Source organism: Astatotilapia calliptera, chromosome 11 (genome assembly GCF_964374335.1).
Source record: "Astatotilapia calliptera chromosome 11, fAstCal68.1, whole genome shotgun sequence".
In the NCBI taxonomy this organism is placed as follows: Eukaryota; Metazoa; Chordata; class Actinopteri; order Cichliformes; family Cichlidae; genus Astatotilapia; species Astatotilapia calliptera.
This window is the reverse complement of record NC_137432.1, coordinates 17,960,627-17,975,540: the sequence shown is the minus strand read 5'-3', so window position 1 is coordinate 17,975,540 and position 14,914 is coordinate 17,960,627. Positions and strand designations below refer to the sequence as shown.

General features: G+C 40.4%; 2 protein-coding genes across 15 annotated transcripts in view; both read right to left on the bottom strand.

Annotated features, from left to right (window-relative positions):
* Positions 1–3,525: 3,525 nt before the first annotated feature.
* Positions 3,526–5,542, bottom strand: dcstamp (dendrocyte expressed seven transmembrane protein). Its single transcript, XM_026183775.2, has 3 exons — positions 4,325–5,542; positions 3,906–4,238; positions 3,526–3,801 (listed from the first exon to the last, which is right to left on the bottom strand). The coding sequence occupies exons 1-3, from the start codon at positions 5,369–5,371 to the stop codon at positions 3,742–3,744; spliced, it is 1,440 nt and encodes a 479-aa protein (XP_026039560.1). The 5' UTR covers positions 5,372–5,542; the 3' UTR covers positions 3,526–3,741.
* A 4,419-nt stretch (positions 5,543–9,961) lies between these two features.
* rims2a (regulating synaptic membrane exocytosis 2a) overlaps positions 9,962–14,914 on the bottom strand; it is a 157,004-nt gene continuing 152,051 nt past the window's right edge. For all 14 annotated transcript variants that reach the window (XM_080307861.1, XM_080307871.1, XM_080307860.1 and 11 more), the window contains 5 exons: positions 13,719–13,860; positions 13,443–13,555; positions 13,224–13,325; positions 12,947–13,086; positions 9,962–12,597 (listed from right to left, as the gene is read on the bottom strand). In XM_080307861.1, coding sequence (XP_080163987.1) covers positions 12,394–12,597; positions 12,947–13,086; positions 13,224–13,325; positions 13,443–13,555; positions 13,719–13,860 — 701 coding nt within the window. In that variant the 3' untranslated portion in view covers positions 9,962–12,393. The remainder of the gene's footprint in view (positions 12,598–12,946; positions 13,087–13,223; positions 13,326–13,442; positions 13,556–13,718; positions 13,861–14,914) is intronic.

The following is a 14,914-nucleotide window of genomic DNA, read 5'->3' as shown; positions in this document are numbered from 1 at the left end:
TCTGAACTTCAAGCTGAGCATCAGAATAGTGAAGAAAGACCTTTCAAATGACTTACTCAAATAACCACTCGTTACAACCAAATGGCTATTGGTTGGATAACAGTGTAACACCATTCTTATGGCTGGTTCCAGCCTGATATGTGCCATGTCACAAGGCTGTAACAATCTCAACCTGGTGTCTTGAAAATGACAGTGAGTTCACTGTACATAAATGACCTGCATAGTCACCAAATCCCAGGCCAAAAGAGCACCTTTGGAATGTGGTGGAACCGAAGCTTTGCATCACTGATGTGCAGCTGACAAATCTTACGCAACGGCAAGATCCTGTCATGTTAATATGGAGCAAAATCTCTGTGGAATGTTTCCAGCACTTTGTTGAGTCTGTGCCGTGAGGAATGAAGGCATTTCTAAAGGTAAAAGGGCATCTTTGCAACGTATACCTAATGTAGTGGCCGCTAAGCATATGTTCTCACTTTGCCAGGAATTATATATTAAGTAAATATATTAATCATGACTTTCCTCAATTCTACAAGGCTGAGCCAGTGGTGACGCCTCTCCAACTGCAGCTGAGTGATATGATTTGAGCATACTACTATGTAGCGTGTGTGTACCACTAAGTATTTAAGTACGCAGAATGATAATAAATATACTGAGCATGTAGTGTATAGTATAGGATTTCTACTACTTAAAACATCTGTCATAAGCTGTTAAATAAAGGAAGTTTTTTTTGCAAATATTAATGCATAATGAACAAACACAGCCTAAGGGATTTCTCAAAACTGTGTATATACCAATAAGACAGTAATAAACTAATAGTATTTACCTGGGCTACACTACCCTGAGGAATACACATTAATAGCAGTTTTGACCTTTCCCTATTCACACATCACTGCATTTCTCACCTGTCACAGTCTGCATTATGAAGTCAGTAGGCTGTGACCTGTCCCTATGCTGAGTGAAGAAACAGCACCTGCATGATGCTAATGAACGGTGACAGTGCATAAGTAGGAAGAGCACAGTGCTGCTCTCTGCACATGCAAATGACATCTGTCTTAGATTATGTAAGCAAATATCGCTGTTCTACATTCTGCACAGAGGTAAAATGCAGAAGCGAGGTTATAACTGCGGTTTCTTTATTTGATATTTTATGTAACAAACATAATTAGGTGTTTATTCATAGCAGGAATGACTGCAACCATCACAACTGATAGTGGCAAAATGATCATAGTTTGGGGTTGATTCATTATAAAATTCTTCCTCTGTCATGTTATATAATGAACATGATGTAATAGGTAAGTAATGTATTTCCTATGGCTGAGAGCTCATTGCAGCTCTGTTGAATCAAGGTAATACCTCTTAGCTTATGGTCTTTAATTGCGCCACGGTTACCAGTAGACTGAGCTGTCACGTGATGCCATAAATAGTAGTATACGGCTCTAGTTTTCTGAATAATAATGACACAGTAGGTGGTGGATTACAGGTGAGAACTGGGGCGCAAAGAGTACATATTTATTCTGCTAAATGTTAAATATAATATAAAACAATTGAAGAGAAATGTATTATGATGTATTTTGAAATAACATACACTGAAAGTTTTCTATATGAGATCGTTGCAAAATTTGCAGCCTCACCTAATGTCCACCCTACTGGCACTGATTTTATATTAGGATTTAAAAATCTAGGTGGTTTTGGTATGGCGAGTAGCCTTCAGTAATATTAATAAATCACACAGCAAAAGTACATTCATGTAGTTGTAAAAAGCATGACAATATAGTAAGTAATCAAAGTATTCAGAGTAACTTAACGGAATACGTTACAAACTACATTTTGGGGCATGTAGTCTGTAATCTGTAGTGGAAGACATTTCAAAAGTACCCTTACCAACACTGGGGATGGTTAAAACATCGCTCTTAGATGCACCCTGGCTAGATGTAGAACAGGCACTATGCAATAATATAGAGATTTCGGACCTACCATTTATCAGCTCAAACACCAAACTACATGTATGTTTTAAAAGAGTCGACATCAGCTCTTCTCTGACAGCACGATGGGAGTTTCTTAAAATGACTGAGTCTTCATTAATCCCATGCGAATGTACACCTATCTGGAACAAAACTGACATACTACAGAAAAATAATATGATTAACCTCCCAGATTGGAGTCGTAAAGGAATTAAATATTTGGAATATATATTAGAAGGAGGACTTTATTCCATTTGACAGACTAGTTGTACAGTATGGGATTAACAAGAAAAGATTTTTAGAATATCAACAAATTAAATTTATAATAAAAAAAGTTTAAGCCTAATCAAGTTGAATTACAAACACAATCATGTGTGGTACAATTTCTTAATCTTAAAACCCCAAATTACTGTCTAAAATATACTGGACACTCTCCAAAATAGTCATCTTAGACCAAAATACAATACAAAATACTACACAGAGTGCACTATACAGGTCAATGGATATTCAAGATGGGCTTTATGTCTTCTAACAACTGCTCACACTGTCAAGGCAATAAACCTGACAGTTACGCTGTTTGGTTCTTTCCACCAGTGCAGAGGGTTAGGTGCTGGATATGTGAAGACTTATCAAAGTATCTGAAATGTAACATTCCAGCCAGTAGCGGTTTTTGATATGGGCAACACGGGCGGTTGCCCAGGGCAGCATCGTGGTGGGGGGCGGCCAGAGGGAGTGTTCGCCCAGGGCGCCAAACAGGCTAGGACCGCCACTGATTCCAGCCTTCGCTCTAGTCCACTTGTTGGGCATCTTGGATGACCTCACTACATAGATGAATACAGCCCACATGGTTCTCACCAACGTATGCATTGCCAAGATAACTGTCTTCATGAACTGGAAAAATAAAAATAATCCTAATTCTAACCATTATAGAGACCGTCTGAAAGATCATTTTAGTCTTCCCGCCTTCATTATTGCGCTTGATGTGGGGGTAGGTACAGGCTTGGGGTGTCTGGGGATTCTTGGGGGACTCAACCTGGGGGCTGTGGTACTGAACTGAATGGGGATCTGTGGCTCTTGGGTGGTGTTTTCCTGGTGGTTGCCTGCAGCAGGGCTGGAGGAGGGTCTGTGCTGGCGGACGAAGGTTACCGACCTGGTAGTCTAGCTGAACTCTGGGTGGGTCCAGAGTGGACTTGGGGTTCTGGGCGTGCTCTGCCTCCGGGCTGGGGCTCTGGCTGGGCCTTTGGGGCTTGGGTCCTGGTTGGTGTGTCACCGAGGTTGTGGGTGGGTGCATGCACGGAGGCCCAACCCTGGTGCGGGGGGCCTCTGGTGCATCGATGGAACTGGGGGCCTCTTCAGCTGGTGGGGAGGTTGTTCTCGTTCTGCTTGTTTTCTTCTTTTAACAGATGTGTAGTGTCTTTTCTCACTGTCCCTCTTCCCCTCTCTTAATCTTTCCCTCTCCTTTTCTTGAACTTCTCCTGTCTGCGTCTTTCCCTTTCTTTTCCCCGGACATGTCTGTTCCGACTGTAATAACTTAAAACTTTAAATAAATAAATAAATAAATAAAGATCAGTCAAGTGGACCAGTATGGTAAAGCCGTAAGGATCCACTTGGGAAAACAAATCTGCTGGGCATTTTTCTTGGCCTTCAGACAATAATTCAGACTAAAGTATAAGGCTGATATTTCTCTCCGCGAGATCCATGGACCATCCATGTTGATCTGTCAGTCTGCACCAGGACTAGCACCGCCATCACTAGAGTGTCTGTGTGGAGAAGATTTTCCTCACAGGATACTTTGTGGATCCTCTTTAGAATGAAACAGTAGCGGAAACCAGAAATATGGCTGATGAAGAAGAACAGAAAAACTACATAATTAGAGATTTGGCTTTTTTTTCCTTTTTTTTTTGCCTTGCAATAGTTATTCTCAAGCAATATGTTAACATGCACCTTGGTAATAAGTGACCTGAGGCTGCAGTTGTTTTTCTCCTTTCTCATTTTGAATCTCTTCCTCAGGATTTTGCCGTGGAGGTACTCCACTCTCTCCTCAGCAGCAGAGGGGAAGAACTGTTCACAGACCATCAACCTTAGCTGGGAGACTTTGGTTGACATCAGAGCCATAACAAGCAGAGTGAGCAGGATGGCAGTCAGTGGAATTACAGAACTATATAGCAACAACTTGGGTTTGGGGAGGCACTGCTTCTCAAACAGAGTCACAGAGTAGGAAAAGTCTTTTTCATGATTTTCTTGTCCAAGAGACATTCCAATTAAAGTTGCAATTCCCTGCAAGGATAAACAAGTGAGTCTTTTGTGGTTGAGATGAGGAAAATATTTAAAAAATAAATAAATATTTACTACGGTGTACTTACTTTGATGCTCATTAACAAAGGGATGTGGAATGGCTCCAGCTCTGATAACCTTGCTGTAACAATGTCAACAAAACAGTACAGCAAGGCGTCCACAGTTATGAATATGACCCAAGCTATGAAATGGGAGACAACTGGAATTCCAAATTTCACCATAGCTTTCCCTTCTCTTGTTGTGGGACGGGCGGAGGGAATGAAGGTGTACAGCTGCTCCTCCTCTGCCGTGAGGGGAAGGACGTGGGATTTTCCTTCCGCCTTCTGCTTCTCGTCAAAATGAACAAACTTGCTGCTGATGAACCTGTTTTTGTATTTCATGTCTCTGCAGTATTTTTTTATGTGCAATGCTATAAACATCATGAGCACGAGGAAGCTGATGGCAGGAAACATCCTGTCGGTCACTGAGCTCACTGTATTCATCAGGGCCTGTGCATATTTAACAGTCTCGTTGAGCTTCTGCTCTGCTCCTGCGAGCCTCTGCCTGAATTCTTCTGATTCCAATCTTGGAGAGACGTTGAGCTGGGAGTCAAATCTCACTACTCCCAGGTTTGTAACCCCTTTGAGCATGTCTCCGATCCACTTCAACATCTGAACATAGTTAGTAAATGGAGCAATGATGGAGGCTTTTTTTGCCTTCAGGTTGCAAATCATACTCCTGACCAGCAGCGAGAGGTTCTCCAGAGTGTTACGGATGTTCTTAAGAACCACTAAGCTGGTTCCAGCAGTTAACAGCAAGTTCCTACTCTTTTTCATGAAAATGGATATAACAAAAAGAGTCCCTAAACACCTTACTCTCTTTGATAGGAAGAGGGCAACAGTCAGCAGTGTCCCAAAGCAGGCGGCAATCCCCCCAGCCACTGCTAGCTCATAGTCCTGAGCGAAAAGGAGGTACAGGAGGAGCAGGGAGCTGAGCAGGAGGCTGGAGATGCTACAGATGAGGAGGAGAAGGATTGTTCTTCTGAATCCATCCCTTTTACCAGTGGTGAACACATCCACAGCTTGAAAACCCACATCTTTAAGGCTTTGTTTTACTGCAATCCATGAGAAAAGCATCCTGGATATTAAAGTAGACGTTGAAAAGCAAAAGCAAAATTGGAATGAAATGGCAGGTTATAAGAAAATCATTAACAAATACAATATATTCAGTAACTACTGTGCCCGAAAAGACACTTGTGCTGAACAGAAAGGCGAAGTAGTAGCCTGATGTATAAAGCTCAGCAGCTCTTCTGATTCATGTAGAGCGCAGTCGCCTTAAATACGACAGAAACAGGAAGACTCTTGCCTTTGTCATTAGTCATTTTGTAGTCATCCCTATTTTTCAACCACAAGCAGAAGTAAACAGAGGCTGAATTATGACTGTGGGGTGTGTGCAACTGAAATATCCTTTTCACATAAAAATCTAATGCTTTACTAAGAATTTCAAGGTGGTATTGCACGAATGTGTGAGTGGACTGAATACTAATAATTTTGTGTATTTAGGGTAACATATTCATATTGCAGAAACAATGATAAAATACCCTTTTACAGGAGTAGGTGATTTCAGAGAATCCTAATATTCAATAGAATTAGAAGGTCCGTGTGACTGTATTCATTTGACCCTATATGGTCATCATGTTTGTCACATGTCCAAAATGCCAGGCAACTTAACGTTAAGTGGTTAGTGGTCATGTGATCTGCAAAACCTCAATGTTGTAATGCTTAACATCAGAATTTCAGCACTGTCTTGGTCAGCACATTAAGTTCTGTGTACTTTATTCACACACTGAGGCTAGCATTGAATGTTTGCTTCAGAGAGAGGTGATAAAAAGAAAACATTTTCACTGATTTGTGAGCGTGACCTGAATACTTAGCGAGTGTATTTAGCTAATTACCTTTAGAACAGGCTTCGATTTTTCAGACAAAGAAAATAATACTTCAGAAAGTCTATCTTGTGGTATTTTCCTTCATAGTAGACACAATAGATGCCTTTTTTTAGGTTTAATTGGGAAAAAAAACTTGCACAACCCTGTCAAGGAGAGACCTGTTGAATTGAAACATTAACCGAAGTAAGTTGTCGACAGAGCAGCCGGTGTGTTTGCGGTGTGGACCCGAAAAGCAGACAAGGGAGAGACTGAAATGAAGTTTAATCAAAAAGCGAGCCGTTGATTTGGCTGAAAAAGCATGAACACAAAAACAAAGCAAGGCGAACAGGTGCGAGAAGTAAAACTAAAACCTATGAAAACTATGACAAGAGAAACATGAACATAAATCTGAGCAGGTGCAAGAAAACCAGAAACATGGACCTGAACAGGATTATGAGAAAGCTGACGTGACGTGGAGGGAGGAAAACAGATGAATCGACAATGAATTAGTGAGAAAGAGGACTTACATACACAGGAGGGTAATGGAGAAAACAGCTGACACAAATTAACCTGAACGCCACAGGGGAAGTACAACTAAACACACTTAACATGGAACACCAGACTCTTCGCAATAAAACAGGAAAGAGAAAAGGGACGTAGACAAGACAACACCAGCTTGACAAATAGAACATGCAACACGAAGACATGAAATACATGGGGAGACAGGGGGCACACAAAAGACACAAGCAAGGAGACACAGAAGAAACATAACTAGATCAAAACGCAAGTAAACCTTAACTAAAATAATAACACAAGAACTTTACATGATTTCAATATAACAATCAAAAGTACTAAACAAACTCACAGACCCTGCCCCCTGACACAGAAACACTGGTTTTATTTACATCTAAACGGATTCCCTGTATCTGCACACTGACTGGGACGCATTCATTGCAACATGAGACTCTGTCACAGTCACATAAAATCAAATGTATGTACTTGCCACAGCAAATGGTCTAGTTATTACATGAAATAAGCATCCATAATCACATATTTGAGAGGAAAAAAGCCTGTTAACTCAATATGAGTAAATAATCACTGTTTACATGTATAGTGCACTTTAAACGTATTCATATGAATTTATTTGTGTTTTGATGGGAAAGCAAAAATTCTCTCTAAAACATCCCATAAACTCCAAAAACAAACAAATTCAAATAAAAACATCTTCACTGTGCAGAATGTTTGTCTGTTAAATGAAAGAGCTGCAGTCTGCCTGCTGAGAGTTACTAGGTGTATGACGTTACAACGGAACAGAAATACCCATATAGAGCAGAGGCTTCAGTCATTTCACTGCCCTTCCTTCGTGAGTGCACAACAAAAATCCGAGCTCGTTGTTTAAGTGTCTAAATATCGCATTTTGAAAATTTTTTGGGGAAGAAACATTGTGAATACACTGACAAGCTTCAGGAAAACTGTTGCTGTATTTATTGGATCCAGCCAAGTGGTGTAGCATCTTTTTACAAGAATGCAGCGCCAAAACCTGTCGCCAGTGTCTGAGAAAGATCAGCTGGGTTTAAACCCTGTCAAGCTCCCACTAAAGAGAAAGCGAATCCAGCATGATGCTGCACAAAATTGCAGCAGAAGTGCTGACAGCTCCTCCCCAGCAAGGGGAAAACGCAGAATCTGTGGAGAGAAATTTGTACTGAAAAGAAATTTCAGTCAGATTTCAACCAACTGCAGAAGCATCACTGAGGCCTGCTTTTCAGAAAGAAAAGGGATGAAGAAAGACACAGACAAGAATGAATCAGCTGTGACACCACCAAGCATCCAAAAAAGTGCCGCTATCACGATGATCCGACTCAAAGGCAAGAAATTGAATGATACGGCCTCGAGTTTCCAGAATGATGCCAGATCCTCTGAAAGCAAAGGGATGGAGAAAAAGAGGCCAGAAGACCAGAAAGTTAGAAACATTTGGATCGTTGGCTCAAGCTACGTCAAAAGAGGAGAGTTCGGAGCAAGACAGAAGTTTGGAGAGAATTTGGGACTTAATGCCAAAGTCCAATGGTTTGGCAAAGGAGGGATGGGCTGGAGCGGCGTCCTTCCACGTTTTTATGAAGAGTTATCTACACGGAGCCCGCCTGACATATTGATTATCCACGCTGGTGGCAATGATTTAGGACTCATGTCTGCCCAGCAACTTTCTGGTATAATGAAGATGGAATTGATGCAACTGCACAAAGAGTTCCCCTCAATGACGATTGCTTATTCCTGCATCAATCAGCGCCAAGTGTGGAGGTATGGAAGTCCATGGAAGATAAATAAGGACAGGGAGATTGTCAACCATACCATGAGAAAGGCTGCCCACTGCTTTGGAGGGGTGATTATTGAACATCCCTGTTTGAAATTTTTCGACAACACAATCTTTGTACCAGACGGAGTCCATTTCACAAAGAAAGGAAATGAACTGTTTGTGACCAGCATCCGCTCCACCACCAAGAACATTCTGCAGTCAACGCAGAGAAAACAGATTTGAGGCGTCAACCTCTATAATCTGACTACACATATGAACGAGAATACTGAATAAATGCAAAGTCAAAAGAGCAGTGTGTAAAGACTCCTGTGCTTACAGATTCTGAATAGAGATTAGGAAATGTTTGTGACAAAGACACATACACAGACAGTCTCTCTCTCTCACATTTACACTCACACTACAAGAAGATTGTGGATTCACGTGTCTGTGTATTTTCTAATTTTTTATTCCATGTGCTGTATGTTTATTTTTTATTTTTTTAATGCAATAACTGAAATAACACAGATAGAAATGAATAAATGAACAGATAAAAGATTCACATGAATAAGAGGAGGCTACAGAGATTTTTTTATAACTGTTTTTGGAAAAGCAAAGTGTGTTTGGCTATTCTGACTGCAAAAGCTGCCAGAGAGGACAGGATTTAAAGCAAAACTAAAAAAAAAAAAAAAACACCTTTAAATCTAGGGTGTCAAACATAGGGCCCAGGGGCCAAAATCGGCCTGGCAAAGACTCCAATCAGTCCCACTTGATGGCTAATGTTTTTCTACTCTACTTAAGCACTCAAATCACTTTATACAATACATTCACCATTTAACAAACATATTTGGGCAAACTCCTCTTCTACATCTAAGTGCCCTCTGTCTAACATTCACACACACATTGATGAACACACTGGGAGCAATTTGGGTTTAGTATCTTGCCCGAGGATCTTCAGACTGGAGCAGCCAGGGATTGAACCCCCAGCCTTCCAATCAGTCACTGATTTGTATGAATTACTCCGGGTTGTTGTAGAGGAGGTGAGCCACAACCACCGTCAGGCAACAAATCACAAAGAACTGTGTTTTTGTGTTTCTTTGTCTGTGCTCATGCATGGTTTATGTGCAATAGCATGCATGTGTGATTGCATGGGTTTCTATGTGTCTAAATGTTTCTCATTACACTGTGTGGAACTTTAGAAATGAAAGGTGGATATCACATTTGTCATTTGTACCTTACATGTCTTCTCCAAGCTCTTCATTCAGGTGTTTTGGAATGGGGAAACACCTACAAACCTAAAACAAGCCATCCTAAGGACCGAAATTTAGAACCATTCCTTTACCATTATTGCATGAAGAAAAGTGACCTAACTGGCAACATTGTGCAGTTAGGTCAATAAATGAAATCAGAATCTGTCTATAAACAACTAAAAAGAGCAACTTATTCACATTGATGTAAAAGATGATGTAGTGTGTGTGAGTGTGCGTTAATTTGATCATCACTCAACTCTTGACATCAGTGTAATATCATTTTTTTTATTTTTAATTTGAAAAATAACTTACATAAATCTCTGTACTCAACCATACTTAACCAAGACATAGCCTTGGCATTAACACATTGCACCAAAAAGAGAAAATGAAAAGGCATTCAAAAGGATAAATAACATGTCTTTGTCATCATGAGGCATTTTTCCTCTTCCAAAAGAATCTATCAGTCTACTTGTGGTAGCTTGTTTACTCAAATTCTGACATCTAAAGGTATGTACAATGAAAATGAAAATATATACTGTAGCTTGTTAAAGCGACAAGGTTTTTCTCTGACATTAAAATGCATTATCTTCACGTGGAAAAGGAACAATGCCTCAATTCAGTTTCATTCAGACATACTGCAACTATAAGATTCATGTACTTCCCAGACACGAGAAGTATTGTTAATTACTAAAAATAGAAAATAAAAAATAAACTGGTCTTGGCTTTTAAATAAAACTAACAAAAATATAGTAAAGTAATTTCATTTTCATTAAAACAAGAAAAAAAATTCTGTGGCAATATCCCTTATTATTTCAACTTGTGATTAGCTCATCTTCACAAACAGTGATGTAAAATTGAACCATGGCAACACGCATGTCGCGCATGTTTGCCGTCTCTTGATTCGGTATAGACCTCTTTGCTGTACCAGTACAGATTATTTTTGCATGTTCGTCAACAATACTGAAATAAAATACACTTGCAATCACAACTGTTTCGCCAGCATCCATTAAATATAAAATATTTTCCTTGTCATATTTTTTCTTCTTCTTTTTTTCCCTCAAAAACCTGAAAGAAAATGTGACTTTCGGGTGGGGTGGAATGTTCTGTTAAAACTTCAATAAATGGCCCAGGAAGACCAAGAACTAATTTGCCATAGAGCTCAATTTAAGGTGAGGGAGAAAAGTAATGAAGTTGACATGCACTGTACAAGAAATTGCAAAAATTCCAAATATCATCTTTATCAAAACATGCTGAGTTACTGTAAGGTGTGCCCAAGCCATGTTGCAAAAGACCCTTTTCAACATGCTTGTTAAACAAATCCAAATCCAAAAGAAGGAAGAAAACAAACATAGTGAAACGATACAGTACTGTAAAGTAACCAACAGTCCTAAAATCTGGACGATGTCAGGGGACTGAACAATGGTAGCAATGAATAGTACGATGAGAAGTACCCTGGGAAAGGAAGAAAAAGAGAAACATGTACAATTTGCACATTATGTTTATCTTTATAAGGCATTAGCCTTTTACAATGAAATAGATCATTTACATTTATTTTCATTATCACTTTTTGTCACATAAACATTTTCTGTTAAATAATTCTTAAGTTCCCCTTTTCTGCATGTCTGCAAAATGCAGATTCATGAATGGTGTAAAGAATGATAAACAATGTCCTTTTTTTTTTCAGTCACGATGTTGCATTCACTCCCCTTGAAAACCATGCACTAGTGAAAATTTTCTTTAAAAATAATATAAATTGTTGAAAATGGCTGATTCTGTTTATTTTCATCTTTTTTTTTTTGCAAGTTACAGCCTCAAGAAAATAATTTTCTTCTTTCTTTTTTTATTCAGCTAAATTTGTGTCCATGCAAAGAAACTAAAAAAAGGGAAAAGAAAAATCTCATTTAATTTTCATACAATATATCAACAGAGAAAGAAATATGGTAAGATTGTACATCTTTTCATGGAGTTTGGATTGTTACTGTATTTATTTATTTTTTGGGGGAAGGGGGTGTTGAGGGCAGCCACTTTAAAGTGGCATTTGATTAATCTTTTACGGTGCTTTACCAGTATGGGTTGAACGGGTAGATATATGTAGAGTATGCAGGGTTTTTTCTTTTTGGGGTCTGTGGGAGTGTGGTTACAAGCTGGGACACACCTCACCCAAAGTGATGGTCTCGAAAATTCCATCTACACGGCTAGGTCTGTTGGCGTGGCGTGACCAAGCATCTGGTTAGAAACACTGTCACCCCCTTCAGAGACAAGTACACTGACATTTAAAGAAAAAAGTAAATAAAAGAAATGAAAACGACACAGGAAAAAAAATAAAATCAAGCAACACACAGATTTTTCATTCGAAAAGGGCTTCTGTAGAACTCATTCAGAGGTTCCCAGTGTTGACCCCCATGGCTTCGAATTGGATGAAAACCTGGAATTGACGGATTCCTCGTGCTAAGGAGTTCATTCCGGCTTCCTCCAAACAACAACAACAACACCTGGCAATCCCTGCTACCAGGCGCTCGCGATACGCTTCGCCACATGCACAGTGTGCGTGACGCTTTTGCTCAAAACACAGGATCACGTTTGCACCCCTAGAAACAGGCTCAGAAGACACAACATCAAGCATGCAGTGTAACCGGGGGGGCGTGACCTGTAATCGCAACACTGGCTGCTACAACAACGCTATCAGTCCACACGCTGCTATGATCGAGAGAAACTGTCCAGTGAGGATTGGGAAGCTCTTCTTGTCAGTGGGGCCAGAGTAGGGTCCACCAGTGAGGAAGGAGGAAAGAGCTTGTACCAGCCAATCACCATGTTGGACAGGTCCAGCTCATCTAACAGTATCTGAACTGCTCCCATGAATGATTTATGGTCCATACGTCCATAGTCACCCCATACGATGACCTGCAAACAAGAACGAAAAAAACTTTAAAGGATGGAGCAAGTTTAGAAAGATAAATGAAGTCAACAGTCTTGGTCAAAATTCAATTCAGTTTTATTTATTTAGTGCCAAATCACAACAACAATTGCCTCAAGGTGCTTTATATTGTAAGGTAAAGACCATACAATAATACAGAGAAAACCCCAACAATCAGATGAACCCCAATACAACTTATATAGCTTTTTATATGAAAAAGCCAATCTGATGTGCAGAACCGTATCAGCTGTGTGACCTTGCATTGAGGCCAGCAGACTGCAAGGAGAAATGCTAATTGTGACACTTTGTTGCAGTCTAAAGGAATAACATTCTTACCTGTAAAACCTTCCCTCCTGGACTCTCCTCAAACGGCAGTTGCTGCTGATAAAGAGGATCCAAGGTTTTTCTTGCTACTTTAGTTTTCTTTTTGGCTATGCAGACTCCGTTTTCCAAAAGGTAGACCTTTACATACGGTGCTGGAAATCAAGAAAGCGTAAAGGAGAGATGAGCTTTTGAAAGGTTTCCTTTTCTCTTTCCGCAACCAAGTCATGCTTACCTTTATTCACTCTGTGAATACCTGACATAGACTAGCACATTTAGTAGCTTTGATTACCTGGCAGTGCCTTGGAACCTGGTTTTCCCACAAGGCCACGGGCTCTGATGACCTCCACCTCCAGTGCACCTTTCTTCTCCACCATGCCAATCTGGATGTCTCCTAAACAACCAACAAAACTGAAGATTTTAACTTGTCTGAAGTGAAGCTTTCATCATTTCAAGCTACAAATCTCTGTAAAAAAAAAAAAAAAGGAAAAAAAAGGATAACTGTCCTCACCCATAGGGGGAGTAGCCAATGTCTGTCGCCCAACCAGCTGAGCAGGGCCAAGACCATCCAGGAAGTCACTGAACTGGGCATCTGAGGACAGCCTCACACCAGGGAAGATGAGACTGAAACATTAACAAAGAAAAAAAAAATAAAAACACCAGGTGTTTATAGTTAGACTAGAACCTGATATAAGTTACCAAATGAAATTCTGAATTTTTCGTGTATATAAAAGCTGCTGAATTAGTTTTCTGATCGTCCGCAGAGCACAAGTGCATGTCTCCTTACTTTCCCTCGGAGCTGTAGCTGTTCATGCTTCCGTCTGTGGACTCCCTGCTGGCCTGCCGAGTCATCCTGCTTCTCATCTCCACCGCCAGGCCTGTCTCTGTGCTCCTCTGGATAGTGCTGCGCAACTTTTTACCTCCCGCTTCTGAACACAGAGTTACACGCACGACACAAATGACAGAGAAGGAGAGAGAAGAATTGTCAGTCCACAACACTGAACTGGGGGGATGCGAGTCGCACGGCGAGAACCATATCACTGGTGTACGAACGCTTTAATCGGCTCGTACATAAATCTTTCCTCAGGAGAAAACGAATTTCCTTCGGGATTAATAAAGTATTCTGATTCTGATTCTGAAAACAAAGCGCACCTCAGTGAATTCAAATTCTATACCAGAGCACTGCCGTCTCTTTAAAAAGATCGATATTAGGAACACTATGTGCAGCCTTCCTCCAGTCTGCGCCACCGACTGCCTATGGGGGACTTCTGGGAGCAAATTCACCTACAAACATCCACTGTCTATGCATCCCCACCCCTCCAACCCAAACCCACCATCCTGACTGATCCAAGAAGAAAGCTGATTCTCTCCATTAAGCCTCCCGCTGCGCATCGCCACCTGACCGCGTGCGTGTGGCACAATGTGGACACGCCTGCGGCTTACAAACACACAACTCCTCAAAAGTATAGTATGTCTGCTCTACCATATATACACACACACACACGCACACTTTTCATATCCCATTTAAAAAAAGGTTGGCAAAAAGTTGTCTTTTACTTTCAGTAAGCCTAATGTGCTGAGAAGCTCCTCAAGAGATTCAAATGAAGTGAAACATTATAGGTTAGTTCTAAAAACCTCCGTATGAGCTTTCTACATACACATGCAGCTGTGTTAAACTGAAAACATGTCCCTTTCTAAACATTTAATTGTGCACTGCTACGGGGTGATCCAACCATCACTAAATGTTTTCATGCCTTTTGCAGGTATGGGATTAATTTTTTTCTTCTTCTTCTGTGTAATCAAATTTAGCACTATTTGGTCAGAAAATCCCTGCAAAGCCTGATGAAGGTAATAACACAGAGGTACTATACACAAAGCTTCAGCTCATTACTACAGGGTGCAAAAACCGGCCGTTCACAGACCTTATGTAATTTCTCTCTAATATTTTGCAAGTTTGTGCAGATGAGTAATTTCTAGGCTTCA